General features: G+C 42.0%; 1 protein-coding gene across 7 annotated transcripts in view; it reads left to right on the forward strand.

Moving 5' to 3' along the window:
* Positions 1-20,558, forward strand: part of TCOF1 (treacle ribosome biogenesis factor 1) — a 54,532-nt gene extending 33,974 nt beyond the window's left edge. For 6 of the 7 annotated variants that reach the window (XM_073649794.1, XM_073649799.1, XM_073649795.1 and 3 more), the window contains 15 exons: positions 1,181-1,336; positions 1,574-1,711; positions 2,008-2,142; positions 2,227-2,487; positions 3,425-3,577; positions 9,566-9,751; positions 11,688-11,864; positions 12,466-12,630; positions 13,389-13,458; positions 13,829-13,884; positions 13,991-14,153; positions 15,185-15,589; positions 16,244-16,356; positions 16,870-16,909; positions 19,350-20,558. In XM_073649794.1, coding sequence (XP_073505895.1) covers positions 1,181-1,336; positions 1,574-1,711; positions 2,008-2,142; positions 2,227-2,487; positions 3,425-3,577; positions 9,566-9,751; positions 11,688-11,864; positions 12,466-12,630; positions 13,389-13,458; positions 13,829-13,884; positions 13,991-14,153; positions 15,185-15,589; positions 16,244-16,356; positions 16,870-16,890 — 2,199 coding nt within the window. In that variant the 3' untranslated portion in view covers positions 16,891-16,909; positions 19,350-20,558. The remainder of the gene's footprint in view (positions 1-1,180; positions 1,337-1,573; positions 1,712-2,007; positions 2,143-2,226; positions 2,488-3,424; positions 3,578-9,565; positions 9,752-11,687; positions 11,865-12,465; positions 12,631-13,388; positions 13,459-13,828; positions 13,885-13,990; positions 14,154-15,184; positions 15,590-16,243; positions 16,357-16,869; positions 16,910-19,349) is intronic. The other variant, XM_073649798.1, reaches the window with a different exon arrangement.
* The last annotated feature ends 666 nt before the right edge of the window (positions 20,559-21,224 follow it).

Consider the following 21,224-nt stretch of genomic DNA (forward strand, 5'->3'; position numbering starts at 1 on the left):
GGCTGTTATAACTTGATGCTTAGCCAGACACCTGCTTCTGGCAGAGTTCCTGATGAATTTTGGCTCATTTCTCATGGGCAGTAGCCTCCAGTTCACAAATATTCTTGTTTTTTGTGCTGCAAATGCCTTCTTTAAATCTCATCAAAGATTTCCTATGAGGTTTAAGTCAGGTGACTGACAGCATTTCCAGAATATTCTAGGACTTCTTTTGACAATTGTCACTGGCGCTTAGTTTCAGGGAGGGGGCAGAGGCTCTGACAGTGACCACAGCTTCTGCCCCACTGATGAAACTTCATTTGAGTATCCAAGCATGCAATGGGATACTCAAACGAAATGTCATCAGACTGGAAATAGAGAAAAAAATACACTAGCTGTTATACAGTGTAGTTAGGGAATGGTAGAGAATTTTCAAAGCAAGTATGTTAGAAAATAGCTTGGATTATGGGACTGAATAGGTAGGGAGTTGGTAGCAAACTAAATTTGCCTTAGGGCCACCCCTTTAATGTATACTACCTAAGTGGGCGTGGCATGGCCTCTGGATCAGTAAAAGCGTGACGGTGGCGCTGGCGTGCCTGCAGTGAAGCGTGGCGCTGGCGTGCCGGCAGTGAAGCGTGGCGCTGGCGTGCCGGCAGTGAAGCGTGGCGCTGGCGTGCCGGCAGTGAAGCGTGGCGCTGGCGTGCCGGCAGTGAAGCGTGGCGCTGGCGTGCCGGCAGTGAAGCGTGGCGCTGGCGTGCCGGCAGTGAAGCGTGGCGCTGGCGTGCCGGCAAGATGGATTCAATCAAGTATCAGAAAATTCAAGGAGGAAATGTCATGTGTTCTGTGAGGCAGCTGACTTGGGCGTCATTGGATCTTCCAACAAGACAATGATTCCAAGCATACATCTGTCCAGCAAGGTTTAGTTTCAGAAGTCCTGGAAGACTCTTCAGTGGCCGTCACTGGAGCAGTTTGCTATAGAAAATCTCAGTTTATCTTTTCTTTTCTTCCTATTCTGAGTATCCCAATAAAATAGGCAGAAAGATGATAAATAATGCTGAAGAAATATAAGTGCAGCTCATGATCCTTTCTGCTTAACGTCCGTCACCAGCTCCTGAGGACATGAAGCCCTTTATTCTCTTATCCAGGATTGCAGCGTTATACTTGTAACTTTTTTTTTTATCTTAATTTTTTTCTGATTTACCAGAAGGTACAAACTCCAGCAGTTGCAGCCAGAAAGCCGAAATACATAAGTAAACCTACAGCGGTGACCCCATCGTCCCAGGGCAGCGCTGCAGCAGGGAGAACTCCTGCCAAGATGGCGGCTGAGGAGACAAGTGAAGAATCGGACAGTGACGATGAGGTACCTCTGCTTGTTAGGGATGTCTTTGTTCTAGCATGAATGTCGGTGAGCTGCAAGAACATGCATCTTTCACTTATTACTGCCATTTTTCTCTAGCGACCAGTGGAAGTCCCAGCGATCTGGTCTTTATCATTGGGCAATGATGGCGTATCACTGTGATTGTTGCATTTTCATTGTTTTACTACGGAGAGATAAGCTAAACATTTTTTTTATATATATATTTTACGTTTTTCCCAGCCTAGTTCTGCTGTAAAAACCCCAAGTCTAACCAGAGGCGCCCCGTCACCTAAACCGCCTGCACCGATCCCGCCACGTGTTGCGGATTCAGATGCCGACTCTGAAAGCAGCGACTCCTCCGACTCGGAAGAGACAGCGGTATGTTAAGTCACAATCCAATCTAATGCATCACTTTGTGTCCACAGCTCCCATGCATAACTATGTGTTTTCAGTGGTAACATACTCGAAACATGCAGGATCAGAAAACTGTATTAGTTTTCTTGTCTATTAATTTGGAAACGTTCCGTTCTGTATAGACGCTGCAGACACAGAATTGAAGATTATTACTGTAAGATTTTTCGCTTTTTTTTTTAATTGTAAATTAACTATAATAAAGTATTCAAGTGCCTTCCTATTTTGCTATTAAGATTTTGCTTTTTATGTGTTTTTTTTAGGGTTTGAATGACCAGGCTAGTCAGACAAAAATTACTGCAAAACTTTCATCTTCAGTAGTGAAGACTGAAGTGGATGAGAAGATGCCATCCCAAGACGGCTCAGAGACCAGCGAGTCAGAGGAGGAGAAGCCTCAGGTATATATCGTGTTTGCCATAGTTCTCCTAATGTAACAGAATCCATAGCTTAATAGTTGTGATTCGCCATCCCCCTCTTTACAGCTGGCTGTAACTTCGCCGCCACAAAGAAAGCCGGCACTTGCAGCTACGCCGCCACAAAGAAAGCCGGCACTTGCAGCTACGCCGCCACAAAGAAAGCCGGCACTTGCAGCTACGCCGCCACAAAGAAAGCCGGCACTTGCAGCTACGCCGCCACAAAGAAAGCCGATACTTGCAGCCAAGGGGAAGCAAGAATTTCCTGCAGTTGTAAATCCTGGGAGCAGTTCAGAAGAAAGTGAAGACAGCGATGAGCCTGGAAAATCTGTAAGTCTAAGGCACACATAACAAATTGTGGCCCCGCTGGCCAAAGCAGGCCCTTGGGGTGATTATATTTGGCACGCGACGCCTTTCAATTGTATCGGCATGCTGAATGTCTATACAATTGAAAGCAGCAATGGAAGAGGGAAGCTGCCTGATCCCTCCCCCATCATTCTCCCTGTACATCTGATGTCTCAGCGCAGCAGGCGCCATGACGTCACTATTTCGCATCCTGTGTGCTGAGCATTGAAGAGTTTGAGTGCTCGCTGCCAAAACCAGAGCAGTGGGGGAGCTAGTAGAGGTGAGTATTGTATTTTTTTATTTTTTTTTAATGTGAGGCCATTATATTGTACGGATGACTATGTGAGGCCCATTAAGGCCCGTTGTGCTGTGTGGAGGACAGCGAGGGGCCCGTTGTGCTGTGTGGGGGACAGCGAGGGGCTCCTTGTGCTGTATGGGGCATCCCTTAGATCAGTTTGGCATCCCTGGTCTAAGGGATGAAGCTCACTAATAACCTTTCACCCAGTATAACTTCTGCCCAAGGAAGGTGAGCAATCTATTACTGTCTTGGGCATCCCCTTTACTTGAAGGTACCTGGTTGCAGGGTGCCAAGTGCTGATTTTAGAGCAGATCTCAACACTGACTGCTTGCGGCGTTAGAAAGGCAGACAGCTGCTATAAGGAGCAAAATGAACCAGACATTTCAATAAAAATAAAACAATCCTTTTGAGGAGCAGTTTGCCTCAGAAGGTTTCAATTTTTTTTTTGTGCTCGGTAGAACAATAAAACAGAAGACGGATAAAATATATGGTGGAAATCCAGCGAAAGCTGCAGGACAGGAAAAATCTATGCAGCTTAAAATCCTACCCACCCGAAAGATGATTTGTTCCCTTATCCAGGATTGCAGTATTACACTTCTAACTTTTATTTTCATTTAACTGAAGGTACCAACTCCAGCAGTCGCAGTCAGAAAGCAGACGTCCATAACTAAACCTACCGCTGGGACCCCAGCATCTCAAAGCAGCATTGCTGCAGTGAGAACTCCTGCCAAGATGGCGGCTGATGAGAGCAGCGAGGAATCAGACAGTGACGATGAGGTAACTCTGCAACTAGTTTGCTTTCTTAAACTCTAGGGCAGACATTGCAGAGAGTTGCAGGTTCTATTACAGCTAAGGGAAAAGCAAATCTGATACCGCAAGTGTGAAAGAGCTGGTGAGTGATTGATTTTTAAGTGTGATTTGGCTTAAAAAGGTTCTGGGACATTAGCATTGATGGCAATTCCTTATGATAGGTTATCAATGTCTGCTACATTCGGCACCCCCACCGATCAGTTGTTCCTGGTGTCTGCTGAAATTGCTCAGTTTTGGAGCTGCACATCACAATTGCCGACTGTATAATGGCCGGGTCGACTGTAATAGGAGGCGGATGTGTATTATGCGGCCACGATAACGTTGACGGAGGTGAGCTGTGCAGTTCTGGCCGCCTCCAACACTAGGAACAGCTGAACGGCAGGGGTGCCGGGTGTTGCCCCCCACTGATCAGACGGTGATGATCTATCCTAAGGATAGGCCATTAATGCACCCCTTTACCCCTTTAATTACATTGTGCTTAAGGATACACTCTGAGGTATAGCTGTACTCACAAAGGGTTACTAGACGGAGCAGTTTCCGAAGTGCTAATTACAGGTAGGAGGACATAATTAGGGGTTTATAAGTGGCAGCTGCTTGGGGCTCACAGTCCTTTGCAGACATTGCAGTGAGTTGCAGGTTGTATTGTAGCTAAGGGAAAAGGTAACTACATTTATATCATCTGAAATAGCGAGTGTGTGACTTGTTTAGTTATTTCCGTCTTGTGCACTTATCATGAAAAAGGTGCTTTCCATCATCGATATTGCCATCCAGCGTACATCTTGTCACATGAATGCGATCCTTGACCCGCCGTGTAAGGGCGCATACTACTGTGCGAGAGGTGTATATCCTGCAATATAATGGAGTCAAAAATCCCCAAATGACACTTCATAAAGAAGAATCATATTCAAAAATCATTTAGATCAAAATATCAAGTGTATTATATATCAAAACAAGCTAAAAACTGTGTCCAGAGACACCCAAAGTAAGACAAATAGATACATTTACAATTTAAAATAATTCACCCAAAAATTTTTTAGCCCAAAAATTTCAAGAGCACTTCCATAGAAAGCATTATAAACCTATATACGACTTGGAAGATTAGCGCCAGTATAATAAAACATGGAGTTTTTATTGACATATATTTAAAATACAACATAAAATACATAAAAAGTGGGAAGGGAACTAGAACAGAAAAGAACTACACAAGCCAGTTATATCATGATATATCCACCATATAGAGCAAGTGCTCAAAACCACTGAACCATAATTATGTTGATTAAATATATTGAATTATAAGAATTGAGAAATGTATCAAAATCAAATCACAGAGTGCCATTAGCTATAGTGCAAATCAGCTACCATTGAAAGAAAGTGCATATTAATAGTGCAAAGAAAATAAGCCCCACCGTGAGGCCACAAATACTGCAAGGGCAGAAAAAATCACATAAAATGCATATGGGCAACTGTGCAAACAAGCTACAATTATAAGGTGCAATTGATGGTACAAGTAATTCAAGCACCTCATTCCCCTAAGAAGAAGCAAGCCGCGAAACGTGCGCTAATCCTCCAAGTCATTTATAATGCAATATAAAATAGTAGATCAGATGAGGACACAGGAAAGAGAATAACAAAAGGACAATATTAGTACATAATAAATGAGTTGCTAATATAATCCATAGTTGTGACCATTTTGATAGATACAATATAAGTTAAAGCATACCATGTAGTAATGTAATTATGCCACAAGATGGCATGCAAGTGCAGAAAAAATAGTATGCCTCAATGTAAAAAAATAGAGGGGGAGTATTCATGTTTCAAAGTAAATTTATAAGTTATGGTGTGTCACTCTCCAGACCCTCTCACCTAGCCAAATCACTTCTCATACTTTGCACTGACGAGGGCCAACAGCCCGAAGCACCGTGTCTGCAAATTGAGATTCTGGTTCGGCTTTTATCCTGAGTCTCATTGCAAGACTCGTTAACGGGTTTATTGTGACTTGTAGGATCGCTGCTTCCAATAGGTGGCGCTATAGAGTACAAGTCCTCTTTTTTTCTCTGAAGAGGTATGTTAGGGTCACTTCTATCTGGCATTCAGAGCTCTGAACACATTCTTGGGCCAGGGTCACACTACATTTGTGGCTCTGTCAGGGCTGCCATGGGAATTTCTCGAAAATGGGATTTGGATTGAGCTCCCAACAGGACCATTTACTATAATGAGGCAGACGGAGTCACTTTATGCTGTTTGGCCTCCATTTCGCCAGTGTCTGCCTTCTTAAGGCACAAAAGCGTGGGTAGCTGTATTCTGGCCAAATCCTGTTTTTTGGGGGCTTCAAACAGAAGCCTTGACAGAGCCACAACCTTGTAGACCAAACGTAATGTGAACTTGGCCTTAGATATATGTCTGCAAGTCTTTTATCAAAATCATAGCGTGCTTTGTCAATAAGTAATTGTTTTTACCTGCTTCACTACTGTCAATATTTGTCAATCACTGCATTTTCTGTATCATGTTATTATTTAAAGGGTTTGTCCATTACTAGGACAACCCCTTTAAACTAAACTAGTCTCCCTTGTAAAATATAACATTTGAGCGCATAACAGCCTAATAGCAGCCGCTGATTGGCTGCAGGGCTCACATGACATAACAATGCCCCGGGAGACCAGCTCTGACATCATTGCAACGCCGCCTATGAGTGAGGAGAGTATATGTTATTTTTATTTTACAAGATAGACTACTTTATTTATAAAGGGGTTGTCCAGGTAGTAGACTACTTTATTTATAAAGGGGTTGTCCAGGTAGTAGACTACTTTATTTATAAAGGGGTTGTCCAGGTAGTAGACTACTTTATTTTTATAGGGGTTGTCCAGGTAGTGGACTACCCCTTTAATAAATTGTCACTGTTAAAGAGGTATCAAGCCAGAACAAGTGGAAAATGTTACATCTTGAGGGTGCCTGACTGCTGGGGCTGCCACATGATAGTAAGGGAATGGTCACCTAAGTGTAAGATTGCATAGCTTACCCATGTAGAGAGTTGTTCTGATGTGTATCTGTGGCCCCGACGCGCGTTTTGCATAGGCTTCCTCTGGAGGAGCTGTGTGGTGCTATGTGAGATGTGTGTGTTAATATACACCTACCCACAGGTGCACATGCTTCAAGCCTTGGTAAATTAGCGCATGTGCATTGGGTCCGCAGGCGTCAGGTGGGTCACATCCGGCAATGCAGGCGGATCGGAGCTCCATGTGTGCGAGATGTGGGCATGTTGTACATTTGGAGGCCAAGGTGCTGGATTTAAATGAGCAGCTGGCAACACTGAGATCAGTTTGGAAAGGAGTTTGCTGCTCACTGGGGTAGATGTGGGGGAGGATCGTAGTATGGAGCTTCAGGACAGTGAGGCAGCTAGCTTAGTGACACTTAAAAGGTGGGCTAGAGGGAGGCTAGTCCTGGTGCGGCTCACCCCAACAAGCTTGCTAAATTGGGGTGGTGTCAGTACTGGGGTAGCACTACTGCAACAAGTCATGTGCTCTGGAAGCTGGGGCAGCATCTGCTCCAGTAAGCGTGAGGAAGGCCGGACAGGTGCTGGTAGTGGGGGACTCCATTATTAGGGGAACAGCTGGGGCAATCTGTCACAAAAGCACGGATCGCCTAACGGTGTGTTGTCTTCCTGGCGCTCGAGTTTGGAGCATTTTCCGTTTTTGCATTTTCGTTTTTTCCTCCCCTTCTTCCTAGAGGCTGAACTTTATTTTTCATTCAATATGGCCATGTGAGGCTTATCTTTTGCGGGACAAGTTGTACTTTTAAACGCCATCACTGGTTTTACCATATCGTGTGCTGGAAAAACGGGAAAAAAAATTCCAAGTGCGGTGGAATTGCAAAAAAAAGAAGCAATTCCACAGTTGTTTTTTGTTTTGTTTTCTTATGTTCACTGAATGCTAAAACTGACCTGCCATTATTATTCTCCAGGTCATTACGACTTCGTAGATACCAAACATGTACAGGTTCTTTCTTATTTAAGAGGTGAAAAAAAAATCTAAAATTTGCTTAAAAAAATAAGACCCGTTGCGTCTTCATTTTTTGGGATCTGGGGCCGGGTGAGGGCTTAATTTTTGCGCGCCAACTGACGTTTTATTGATACCATTTTGGGACAAATCCAATGTTTGGATCACCCGTTACTGCATAAAGGGTGATTGCATATTGCGATACCAAATATGTGTATGTGGGGTTTTCTTTTTATTATTTTAAATGGGGCAAAAGGGGGTGATTTGAACTTTTTATATATTTTTTTTATTTTTAACACCATTTTGTTTACACTTTATGCAGTCTTCTATAGTCTCCATGGGAGACTATAAGCAGCAGTTTTCTGATTGCTTCTACTGCATACAGGTGACGAGTAGATCGCCTGTATGCAGGAGAAATGCTCCTGTGCTGCGAGCGCCGACCACTAGGTGGCGCTCATAGCAATCTTTACATGACAACCACAGGGGTCTGCAGACCCCAGGTTGTCATGCCAACCCATCAGTGACCCGCGATCACATGACGGTGTCACCGATGGGCGGGATAAGTGACACGTTTCCGGCGCGGCACTGTTAAATGCCGCTGTCAGAGATTGCGGGACGATTACACCCACGGCTGTTGCGGGCACTTGTCAGCTAATTTATACAGTTGACGTGCCTGGTTCAGCGGGGGCTGCCGGAGCCCCCACTGAACTGGCCTTTCCGACATGGTGCATACTATTACTAACCAGGTCAGAAAGGGGTTAAAGATGATTGTAGGGAATTGGATTGTAGGTTTAAAGCAAGGACCTCAAAGGCAGTATTTTCGGAAATACTGCCTGTACCACGTGCCACACTAGCGAGGCTGCGGGAGATTAGGGAGGTGAAAAAATGACTTAAAATTGGTGGTTTTGGAGTTTCTGGAAAACCTGGCCTATTTGGCTACAGGCTTTAAGCTAGGGATGTGCTGCACTTCAATGGGGAGGGTGCAGCTGTGCTGGGGGAAAAAATGGCTAGAAGGATTGGAGGAGAGTTTAAACTAGGGACTGGGGAGGGCAATTACAGTACAGCTGGGAAGATGGTGTCCTGGGCATAAGCAATGAAAGTGGGGGAGGGGTTAGGACAGTCAATACATTAAACAGGAGGAGATGTACAGAGAAATACATAAAGTGCATGTATACTAACACCAGAATCCTCGCCAATAAGATAGAGGAATTAGAATTAATATTGTTGAAAGAAAATTAAGATATTGTGGGGATATCTTGGACGTGGCTGGATGAGAGCTATGACTGGGCCGTTAATTAACAGGGCTTATCGCTGGAGTGGTGCTACCAATCTTAGTTCCTGTAGTATCATACCGGTGCTGCTCCGGTCAGTCTTCTGCAGTTTGTGTCCTGTCTGATCGCTCCTGTGTTTGCTGGGCGATCCAGAAGTCCCAACTCTATGTACAGTAAGTGTATGAGCGCCAGTGCGAGGATCTCAGACTTACACTGAGAACTTGTGACCGTTATCTCTGACTTCCGGTCAGTCAGAAGTTGAGGTCACAAGATGTCGTCACTGATAACAGATGGAGACTGTATCTGGTAAGTGTAATACTAGGGTCAGGGAACTTGGATTAGTCGCACCACTCCAGCAGTGAAATAAAAAAAAAAAAAAAAAAAAAAAAACGCGGGAGTGGTGCATTAATATCTACTGTAATCTAGTGGCCTGCAGCCAGTGACACATGTGGTTGTGAAACTACCACTCCCCACATGCCATGACACTTCTGTAGGATGACTGCCAGCTCCTCGGCCGGCTTTGTGCACACCGTGCCTCAGTATGTGACATTTTTACCTGGACGCTTTTGTTTCTGAGCAATGAATCGGAGAATAAAACTAAACGTCTATTATCTGGGTATGACGTAGAATTATTGAACCTGGGATTGTTGGTTTTGCAGTCGCCTATTTAAGAAATGCTGTAACTACTGTAGGTTGAAGCTCCGGCACAGATTCCTGCTAAGGCAACAGTTAAAGGAAAAAGTGCTTTGGCCCAGATGCCAACACCATCCAAGTTGGGGGCAGTGAAGTCTGCAGGTAAAACTCCTGTTGCAATGACACAAGCGACTGCAAAGGTGTCAATCAAATCCCCCGTCTCCTACACAGAGGAAGCTGCTAAGGTACGTGCTGTTTGCTCTCATCAGGTTGATAGTGGTTCAAGGTCTTAGAAGTTTTTCTTCCATATTTGCCCTTTAAAGACTGTGTACACCTTTGCATCATTTTATATTTTTCATTTGCTTCTTTAATGTAGAGTTAAGCAGCCTTCTTAAATAGTCTTCCTTAAATAATTCTGCTATTTTGCTGCTTCTGAGTGTCTAGAAGTCCTTTATCTCCCCATGTTTGCGTGGGTTTTCTCCGGTTTCCTCCCACACTCCAAAGACATACTGATAGAGAATCTAGATTGTGAGCCCCAATGGGGACAGTGCTGATAATGTCTGTAAAGCGCTGCACAATTAATGCCGTTATATAAGTAAAATAAATTAAATAATTGCAATGGAGAAAACAAAAAATTTACAGTCTCAGGCAAAGAAAAGCTGCCATAAAATAGGAGGAAAACATATAAAGAGGAAATGAGTGCAGGATAGAAGCTGTGCTTGTTTAGGAGCCAATGAAGACGGCAGCCTGAATACACACAGACCTCATATCCAGCCTATATTACTAGGAGAGACACTGCAACAAAAAGAAAATCTAACACTTGAATCATGCTACAAACTGCGTATCGGGGTGTGAAAATGAATGAAAGAATGATTGCAGACGGAAACTTAGTGGTTACATTTAGTTAATATAAGAGAATTTTTGGACTTTCCATAAAATCCCTTTATTGGGGAACACGGGAAACCATGGGTGTATGCTGCTCCCAACAGGTGTGTGACATGAAGAAATACACTTAAAGAATAAGTACAGATTACACCCACCTGCAGACAGTGGACTAAACCAGTTAGTGAGAAAGCAATAGGAGAAGCTATACAACATTTAACAATGGTACAGTACAACAGAGTAAAAAGTCATAGGCCACAATGGAAATAAAACATCCCAAAAAGCTGTAAGGGTGGGTGCTGTCCCCCCCCTCAACAAAGGTTACGAGAAATGGATTTTATGGCAAGTCCAAAAATCCTGTTCTTTTGGTCGCTTCATTGAGGGGCGCAGGAAACCATGAGATGTCCAATGGTTTGGAATCGGAATAATGCCAGAATAACAGGGAAAAGAGATAGTAAATCAGATCCTTCAGGCTATAACCCAGGTGACTGCTTCTTACACATTCCTCACATGTGATAAAACTGTCAAACAGTCACAAATCATGCACACGGGAGCGATTCAACCATATCACCGAGCAGCTGTAACTACTCGTAGCTCGGCCCGAGCATACTCACCGAAAGGGTTAACAGAACATACTCGCTCAACACTAATGATAAGTTGTGTGTGGTCAGAAACTGATGCTTTCACAAGCCAGTGGATGTGTATCTTGCTCGCAGAACGAGGAAGGAAAGGAAAAATGGCTGCTGAGAGGAAGTCACCCATGAACTGCCGTGAAACACACCCATTATGAATATTCAGGATTACAAATACAATAAGTAACAGACATTGGCCAGCGGGTGACAGCATAGAAAAATGATTAACAATAATAACTAGCTGAAGACAAACAATGCAAACTCACACTATTAATTACACAAACTGAACTGCCTAATCAGCAATCAAATCTGGAAGACAGCACACTGCGGAAATCTCATTCTTCTAACAACCAGTCAGAGAAAATCAGACAGCACATGGATGTTGTTCTTATCCATGCCATCTTTTTTTTTTTTTTTTTTGATCTTTTCAATTGAATGGGTGAGTTGAAGTAGAACAAACATTACTTCCCTTTTACATCATCTGCTGCTGCAGTGCAGTTGCTCTAGTGGTCCTCGCCTACATTTATTTTCCTTTATGTGTTAGAATCCTCACTGAGGCCATTGATTAAATGCAGCAGTGATTGGTCATGGAGGAAGAAAGAGAAAGCAGAAACTTAATGTGACTGTACATTAATTGCCATTGCCTAAGCATTTCTACATTTTACAGAAGAAAACCACTGTGACAACTCTGGCGAAACACAAGTCATCTACCTCTATTCACATATTGACGTCCACGCCAGTTTTAGCCAGTCCAGCCAAGGGTAAAGCAGGGTTAAAGACTGCGCCAGTGCTTGCCAAAGACACCAGTGAATCTGAGAGCGATGAGGAAGAGGAAAGTCAACAGGTATCATATGAGCATGGCAGAAAAATCTCTGCCATCATTGATTTTGTGGTGGCAATTTTAAAGAGGTCTGTCACCGCAAACTGACCATATAAGCTCAGCACACATCCTCGAATTGGATATAGCCCCTATAAAAATGGAACTTTTAATGTCCTTTTGTTCTGCACAAACTAAAACTGAATCCAGAATGCCAACTAAAGACCTCGGTGCACCCTGGGTGTGGCCAAGAGGCTCTGCACCACTCTGCCCACTGATTTTGCATGTTCCTGCCTCCCTTGCTGGCGATTGACAATTCTTGCTTGTCTGACTATTTTCTGCAGACATTGCTCTTGCCAGGCAGCTCAGCGCTGTCGATCATCAATGAGGGAGACAGACCTGCAAAGCCAGTGGACAAAACTATGCCTGAGCCTCTTGGTCACAACCAGGGTGCACCGAGCAATGTAATTAGCATAGTGGATGAATCTTCAATTTCTGCAGAATGGGGGTTGCAATTAGATCCCTAAAGATGTGTTTTTTATTATATCCCCTACAAGGCTGTGTGCTTAGTTTATGCTGTCAGCCTGCTTCAACAAACGCCCTTTAACAAATGCTTTGATGACTGTAGATTGCAGCTCTGGCACCAACTACTACTAAGGCCTCGGTCAAGAAAGGAAAAGGCTCCGACATGGCATCACCATCGAAGGTGAGAGCAGTAAAGTCTGCAGGTCCTATTGCTAAAGGAGCTAGCGATTCCTCTGAAAGTGAGTCCTCAAAGGAAAGAGCGGCCAAGGTACGTGTTAGCGCTCATCAGGATGGGTAATGAAATATAGGTTCAAGTACCCTAAGCGGACTAAGAAAAATCCTAAAAGTAAAAAAAGTTTAAAAAATGTAGATTATATTTTAATATTATAGTTTATATCCCTTCCTGTTTCCCAATTGAGAAATAAATTATAAAAAAATTGGTATCACAATATCCGTATCCAAGTCCAATCTATCAAAAAAGCTAATTATTTAAAGCTGTATGTTAAGACTAAAAAAAGGAAACAAAATGTATAACTCTTGGAAGAAAGAAAAGAAAAAAACGAACAAACATGCAAAAATAAAACATCGGCCGGTCATAAAGGTGATTTTAATTTTTATTGCAGTTAGAACTTTGTTCTTGTGAATTTGAAATGCAATATTGTGACCACTAGGGGGAGCTTTCTGCACATTTTTATAGTGTTTGAGGTCCCCCGGGGCTGTGGCAATGGAAGAAGCCCCTCACTCAGGAGTTGTTTTTTCTTTCATCCTAAAGCTGTCATTTAGGGGGAGCTCGCTACCTTCACATTTATACAGAGTGCGTTCCCTATAGAGGATGGTCTGTGCTGCTCTAGGCAGGAATATTAGGTGCCTTAAAATGGGAGTATGTGCTTCCGATGTTGAGTCTGGTCTAGATGATGTGCCAGGCTGTATTATTGGAGTATGACCACTGGGTACATGGGTATAACCTGGTGTGTACTTGTCCAAACAGCCTTTAAAAGTCACTTCTATATTTTGCTTGTTTCACAGGGAAAAATGGCGAGTCTCGCATCAAGTCAGAAGACGGCGAAGAAAACTGTTGGCAAAGTCTCAGAAGATGGTAAGTAATAGTTACGCATGGAAATTCTAGAAAATTATTTTATTTTTAGGTCACCTATTGGGATTTAAAAAAAAAAAACACAGCATATTTGGTACAATGGTCAAAATGGTGAAAACACCCTTTTAAAAAAAAAAAAATATTTTTTTTTCTACTTTACAAAATAATAAAAAACTAAGTTTTGTTTCTGCATTGCAAAATCTTTACCAGCCATTTTAACCATACTGAAAGCCGTAGACGCGCAAAAAAACTATCCCCCAAAAAATGCTAGGAGTTGATATCTCAATCCAGAATTTTGAACTGATAAATCGTAGAATAAAAAAAGATGACTATGGGCAGTAAGGTGACGAGTGAAGTTCTTGTCTTTCCTTAGTACCTGGAACGGCTGGTGACTCTGCGGATGATGCTGGTGAGCTGGATAATTCCCAGGTATGTGTCGCTAAGTGCTTCTCTATATACATTGCTTCTAATCATTGTTCTAAGCGCTTGCTAATTTTTTTTCATTAATTTTTTTTTTTTTTTACCAAATATTAAGAGTCTTCTGCAAGCCAAATCTAAAAAACGAAAGCTGTCCTTACACAAAAAAGACAAGACCACTCCAGCTAATGAGAGTATCGAAAAGCCAAGTGGAAAGAAGTCCAATGTTCAAACACAGCCGGAAGCAAAGCCGACTCCACCTGCTCCGGTCACCCCAGCAGGTTAGTGCAGTTGGGATTCCGGAACCCAACGCTGTATTGTAAATGCCGTTGAAAGGGGTTTTCTGAGATTTCTGTAAAATTTAAGTAAAGCGTATATAGACAGAGCTGTCACTTGTTCAAAAAAAAAAGTACATTGTGCAAAACCCTGAGCTCCCCTGATTCTGTTACTCTCTTCCTTTTTGCTCTGCGTCACTCTGTTGCAGAGATATTCACATTTGTTGTTTTTTGGAGTGCAGTATGTGAAATCTCTGCTTGTAGTCCAAATGGGTGTTTCTTCAGTCTTCTCTGGGGATGTGCACCTTCATCCATCCCAGATGTTGCTTAGCAGTGATTCGTAGTGTGAGGGAGGAGTGAAAGCGCACATCCCCAGAGGAGACTCTAGAGAAACGCCCAGTTACAACACAAGCACTAACACAATCAAGATCCCAATGGGGCCAATCCAAAAAAAAATGTTTTGGATCACCACATCTATAAAAGTATGATCTATAAAAATCTAAAATTATTTACACCAATGTGTAGTAATAATAATATTAGCAAGTATCTCCAATTAGTTCTTCTGATTTGCTATGTCATTTACCCCATGTGCAGAACATTGCAATAGCTTAGATAACCATGGTTATGACCACCAACAGGTATCTATCACTATATGAGTTGTCATAACCATGGATACCTAAGCTACTGCAATGCCCTGCATACGGGGTAAGTGACATAGTGAATCAGAAGAACTATACTATTGTTTCTATTTGATGATAATCTTATTACACCTACTACATATTGGGATAGGGTCTTGGAGATGGGTATACCCTTTTTAGAAGAAGGTAGATAAGGTGTTACACTCTCCCCTCAAAATGAGCTCACTGATGGATTCTCAGTTATCTCATTCTGCAACCCTGCAGTAGTCAGTTTAACATGAAGACAAACTGTGCAAAAGTTTTCATGATGTCCAATTACAACAAATAATTTTACCCAAAAAATCTTTAGATTTAGTCTTTTGTTTAGCATCAGTTTTATTTATTTTCTTTCTCTATAAGGTCTGCTGGACTCTGAAGAAGAGACGGTTTTGGCCCTTTTGGAAGGAAGGAGCCCCAAAAAAGCAAAAGTGAAGAAGCATTCCGCTATGAAGAGTAGGGATGTAGCGGCTGCGACAGTGACCGTCCAGGATAGTAGTGTCCTTGAGAAAAGTCTCCCACAACATGTCACCTCGTTCCATTCCGAAGACGAAGATTTTATTATAAAATCCCCGGCCGTCCCAGAACACGGTCAGCTGTCTGCAAAGAAAAGCAGCAAAAAGCGGAAGAGTGCTTCTGAGGACAGTTTGTTCGAAGAAAAAGATAAAAAGGCTAAGAAAGCAAAGAGGGAGGAGAACTTGATGGCTGATGTTGCAGAAGAAGCCACCAGCCCTAAATCCTCCAAAAAGGAGAAATCTGAAAAGAAAAGTGAGTGACTGTGCCAAGTCAAGTTGGTCAAAGTGTAGATGAGTCGTTCATTGGGTTTCCACATGGGCCAGCTGCACTCAGTGGGCATTTAAAGGGGATTTTCTCAAATATGCTATGCAGGAGCGCATCGCTCCCCTGCCTCCTGGCTTCTTTAGCGGTGGGCGGTGCGCTCCTGATGAAGGACACTTTGGACCAATGGTATGGTCAAATACTGCTTGCCCAAACTGTGGGTGGTCCCATGCTACCAGCAGAATCAGCTTTGCTTTTGCAGCATCGGTGGAGAGAAGAGGACCCAGCCAGCTTCAGATCAGGGCTTGCAGTCACGCTCCTTGCCTAGGAGACCGGCCACTGCTAAGACTGCAGAGGTGGTCGGTAATCTAGGGAATAAGCAGTAAACTATAGAAATAAAAATCTTTGTTTTTGAGAATGAAGAAGAATTTTAATAAAAGGTAAATTGCAAAGTTACTTGTTTATTTACAAACACTGCAATATTATCCCTTTAATAAGATATAACAGCCCCTTTAACATTCCTCTAGCGCCACCACTGGTGAAATAAAACTTAATACAGTTCCCATTGATATCAATTAGCTGACGGATTTATTTGGGAAGTTCGCTGCCTGCGGCTCTAATACAGAGATATTATTCTCCCTGTAGAAGACGGCGATAAAACGAAAAAAGAAAGCAAGAAACTGATGGAAAGTTTAATGGCTTCATTTGGAGAGTCCACAGATTCTGGAGTCGGGCTTCAGTCAAAACCCAGGAAAAAGGCAAGTATCTGCATTATAGGTGAATATCATCCTTCATATGGGGCAGCCCCCAGCTCTTGTTATTTTAGGGGTCCCTTGTAGACTAACACTAGTGACTCCTCGGATTCTAGGACTTTTGAGGGACCGATCCGCTACCCCATGTGTAAGCCGCCTCTTCGGCAGTGCTGCTCTGTGCCCATCACCACTGCCTGCCCCCCGTGCCGTGGGCAATTCTCAGCCACACGTTGGTTTGGGGTCACATATTACATATTATGACTATTTGTCGTCATATCCAGTTTAACCCCTTCCCATCTGCGGCACATACATCAGCTCTCCTCATTAATGGGGTTTTTTAACACAATAAAATAAAAATTACCATAGACCCCCTGGCAGGACCCTGGTGAGAGGAGCAGTCGTCTCTTCTGGTAGTAAATGAGTATTCCATATGATAAAATGCTAAGGCTTCTCGTAAAACTCCTGTTATTCCTCCTGGAAATGTCTATAAAATGTCTTTTTATTTTTTTATATATACAGAAGGTGACAAATAATGACTGATTTGCTCATAGAAACTGTGGTAAGTCTTATTTTTGTCTTATGCTGACCGTATACAGATAAACAGCAATATTATGCTAATATTTGGCTTAAGATGACAACCATTAAGTGTGAATCGGAGCCAAAAATAATGGTAGCATATAAGGCTGTAATAGCTCCTGCCCTTGTAATGTGCAATAATCCTGTATGTAGAGGGGTGGCGGACCCTACTTATAGGATAACTTGGGCTCAATAATGGCTTCTGACATCTATCCAAGCTTTGAATTATTTGCCACAAAAATTTGCTCCTTAATCCCTTCACGACCTTTGACATATATTTACGTCAAAGGGAGTGTCCCCTGCCTTTAATGTGCGTTCACACTCTAAGCCCACATCTTAAAGGCACATGACTGATTTAATTAGCCATCATGTGCCTTTAACAACCATGGGTGTAGTGGAGCTCTGCCTGCATCTATTAACCAGTTAAATCCCTCTGACAGTGGAATTTAACACACATCGGCGCACAGGTCATAGGAAGCTGAATAAAATGACTCCTTGATATCTGCGATACGATGTCTTATTGGAGAGAGATTCATTTTTTCTTAATATGTAAAGCAGCGAAGATCTATGGGCCGGACATAGATCTCCCTGAGAATCTACCTCCAAAGCTTATTATAAAGGAGAGGAAAAGTTACCAGTGTGAGACATGTAATGACTGACAGTCTGCTCTCTGGATCTTCATATCTCACACTGGTAACCCTTTCATTTAAGATCAGATCTATGGGCCGGACATAGATCTCCCAGAGAATCTACCTCCAAAGCTGCTTATAAATGAGAGGGAAAGTTACCAGTGTGAGACATGTATTGACTAACAGTCTGCTCTCAGGATCTACATGTCTCACACTGGTAACCCTTTCATTTAAGATAAGCTGCGGAGGGCTGTCCGGCCCATAGATCTTAACAGCTCATTTACATATTAACACCTTCCCACCACAACTTTCCTTTTTTTTTTTGTTTTTCCTCCCCTTCCTCTCAGAGCCATAACCCTTTTTATTTTTTTATCCATATAGTCGTATGAGGGCTTGTTTTTTTAGGGACGAGTTGTACTTTTAAAGGACACCATTCATTTTACCACGTAGTGAACTGGAAAATGGGAGAAAAACTCCCAAGTGCAGTGAAATGGCAAAAAAAGAAAAACAATTCTGACATTGTTTTTTGGTAATTGTTTTTATGGCATACCTTGTATGGTAGAATGCCCTGGCAATACAATTCTCATTAGTATGATTACGGCAATGCCAAACTTGTCCAGGTTTTTTTTATTATTTTAGTGATGAAAAAGTAAAAAAAACTGGCAAAAAGATTTGGGAGATTGTGTCGCCATTTTACGTGACCCATAACGTAACCCATAGAAACTCATCGGCACCCCACTGACTGACCCACTTCGGGAGCGTCAATGGTCCCATAGAATGACGCAACCCCATGCCAGTGCGCTGTTAATCCTGCTGACAGTAATATTTAAAGAATGTTCTGGAATTATCACATACTTCTAGTTGGCTAAAATTAACACACTATTGTGGGCTAGGCTTAGCTTCTACTCCTTAAAGGAACATTTTATTTAAACACATCCAGTTGAGGAAATTATTATTCCCAGATCTATTGATTAAAATGAATTTTTGTTCGTGGGAGAACCCCTTTAATTTTGTTTCTTTGTTTGGAAGGTCTTTAGACAAAGACCTTCCAAAACCGTCTTTACATAGACTTCATTCCCAAAGAAAAGAGATGCCTGTAGAAAGAAACTACGATGGAGTCAGGATAGATAAATATGAATCGAGCGAGTTCACCCCGTGAGCCCACGCAGGCCGTCTGTTTCCCACCCATCAAGTGATTAACTGATAAATATGGGAATGGCTCTTTAATGCATAGACAGAGTAGGAGGCTAGCTTAGCTATTGAATTGAGCAGCCAGACCCCTATATACACAACACTGGTCATGTGTAACAGAGGAAACTGTTTTTTGTGTTTAGCAGGTAACCTCTTAATGAGGCCATATATAAGTAAAAAATAAAAAAAAATGTGTATGCTGCCGTTTTCCTGAATCCGGCGATGTTTTTCTTTTGTTCCTGCTCCTCTCTGTTCCAGAGATATGGCCCCTTCTTCCTTGTATGTAAATCCTAGTCTTTTAGCCAAGTGGGTGTGGTCCTCAAGTAAACGCCCACAGAAAAGAACTGGACCACGCCCACCTGGCTTTAAAAAAATTTGATTTATACACAGGGAAGAGAGGGCCATATCTCAGGAACGGAGAGGAGCAGGAACAAAAGAAAAACATCTCCAGATTCAGGAGAACAGCGACATTTACACCAGGTAATAATATTACATATTTATAGCAAGTGATGGGTCTTATTTAAAGGGCTTGAGGATCCTCCATCACTGTTATCCATATGCTTGTCTCTCTTGATGTCATAGAAGTTCTTTTTTTTCTTTCAGAACTTTGTTGGATGGAAGACCTTAGAAGTCGTTATGTTTTATATGTATATTTTGTGTCTACACCATTATCAGGCTAGCTAGAAGAAGATAATATTTTATTACTTTTTTTAGACCTTTATTTAAAGAATTGTGTATTAACCAGTTTATACAGACGTGGATGAATAAAGCCTGTACAGATCCGGTCCAGACATGGAACTTCTTATATTGTGATTTTTTGACCTTTTTTTTTATGCTTGTACATTTATAAGACTGATTACAATAAAGCCGGGATGTCGCCTACATCTGTTTGAACTGAACATTATAGATATATTTTTTACCCCTGTAAGATATTTTTATACTTTTTAAGAAGCTTTATTTTAGTGAAGCGAATGATTTCATTTACGATGTAACGGTGAGATGGTGGTGATGAGAGTGACGTTAGGTGTTACTCGGTACCGTTGCACTCAAAATAAAATAAGTAACAATGGTTTGATAATGTTGAAGATGCTTGTAACTTCATCAAGGACCTGGAATGGTACATGATACATTTCTGGCTGCCTTTAGTCACCACTAGAAGGAGCTTACTGCATACTGCTGAACTAGAGAAGTCTAGAGTGCCCTCTAGTGGAGGCTGAAGGCCGACTGAATTTTGTAATTTAAAGGGAACTTGTCAGGTCCAAAAACTCAATTTATCTGCAGATATAGGGTTACTCTGCAGGTAGATGACATTAAGTCATGTTAGGCTGCAGGAAAAAAAATGATATCCTAATGATATCCTAACTCATCGAGGTGGTGCAGAGAGCGGTTAGTGACTGTTAACAGCTCTCTTCACCTCCCCAATGACTGTAAGTGAGCGGCCACAGGGAGGATATAAGTTAAGATAATTTTCTCCCTGCAGCTGCTGCTCCAGTAAACCAGGCTAACATGCTTTGAATGCTATTTACCTGCAGTTTAACCCTATATCTGCAGGTAAATGATGCTTTTGAATGTGGCAGTTTCTTTTTTTTAAGTCTCTGTTCACACTGCATCAATTAAAGCAATTATTTAGAGGTATACATCTGCACTACTTTGTACCTCTGTTGGGAGGTTGCATTGTATGCAAATGTATAACAGTAATAAGTCCTACAATAACTGATGTAAAAAAAAAAATAGTACCACGGTATGTGGTTTCCTTTTTTTTTTTATTATTTAGAATTAAACATTAAAAAAATAAAGTTCTGATACAATAAAGACTTTGTAGAGTTGTTCTGGTCAGAAGCCTTCATCACCTTTGTGCTGAATAGGAGTGTTAGATCGGTCGTGGTCTATCGGATCCTCATTGATCTAGGTGCAAGTCTGGCACTAAGGGTTTAAGGCAGGGCTGTGGAGTCGGAGTTAGTTTTGGTTGGAGTCGGAGTCAGTAGAAATGTACCGACTCCAGCTTTAAAAAAAAATGTATTAATATTTCATAATTGAACTTTCATATGAATTTTATAAATGTTACTCAAATATATATGTTCCATCAAACTATGAACAACAGTGATAAGCAGTTCTGCTGGAGATAGACATTTCTTACTTCTTGTGTGTCACTGTTCTCCACTGCCCTTATCTAATCTTATACTTGGTTAACCTCATGCTGCCCCAACCCTCCTACTTACAATGTATGAAACTGAAAGTGAAAATGTGTTGCAAATTCTTAGTAGTAAAGCTCCTCCTCTAGACTAGATGTTTACTAGGTGTGCGTCTTCCAAGCATCTCACAGCTGCTACTCAGAAGAGGAAGACTGTAAGAAGTATTATCCTTTCAACAAACTTTGCATCAGTTAACTGTGAGTACATGAGGAATAACAGTATTACTGACCACTATATCAGTTGTATGACCTGGCAATAATTTTGTACAATTGTTTTTAGGAAAAAC

Source organism: Phyllobates terribilis, unplaced genomic scaffold, assembly GCF_046119375.1.
Source record: "Phyllobates terribilis strain yellow unplaced genomic scaffold, ASM4611937v1 Scaffold_10__3_contigs__length_209671492, whole genome shotgun sequence".
NCBI classification, from domain to species: Eukaryota; Metazoa; Chordata; class Amphibia; order Anura; family Dendrobatidae; genus Phyllobates; species Phyllobates terribilis.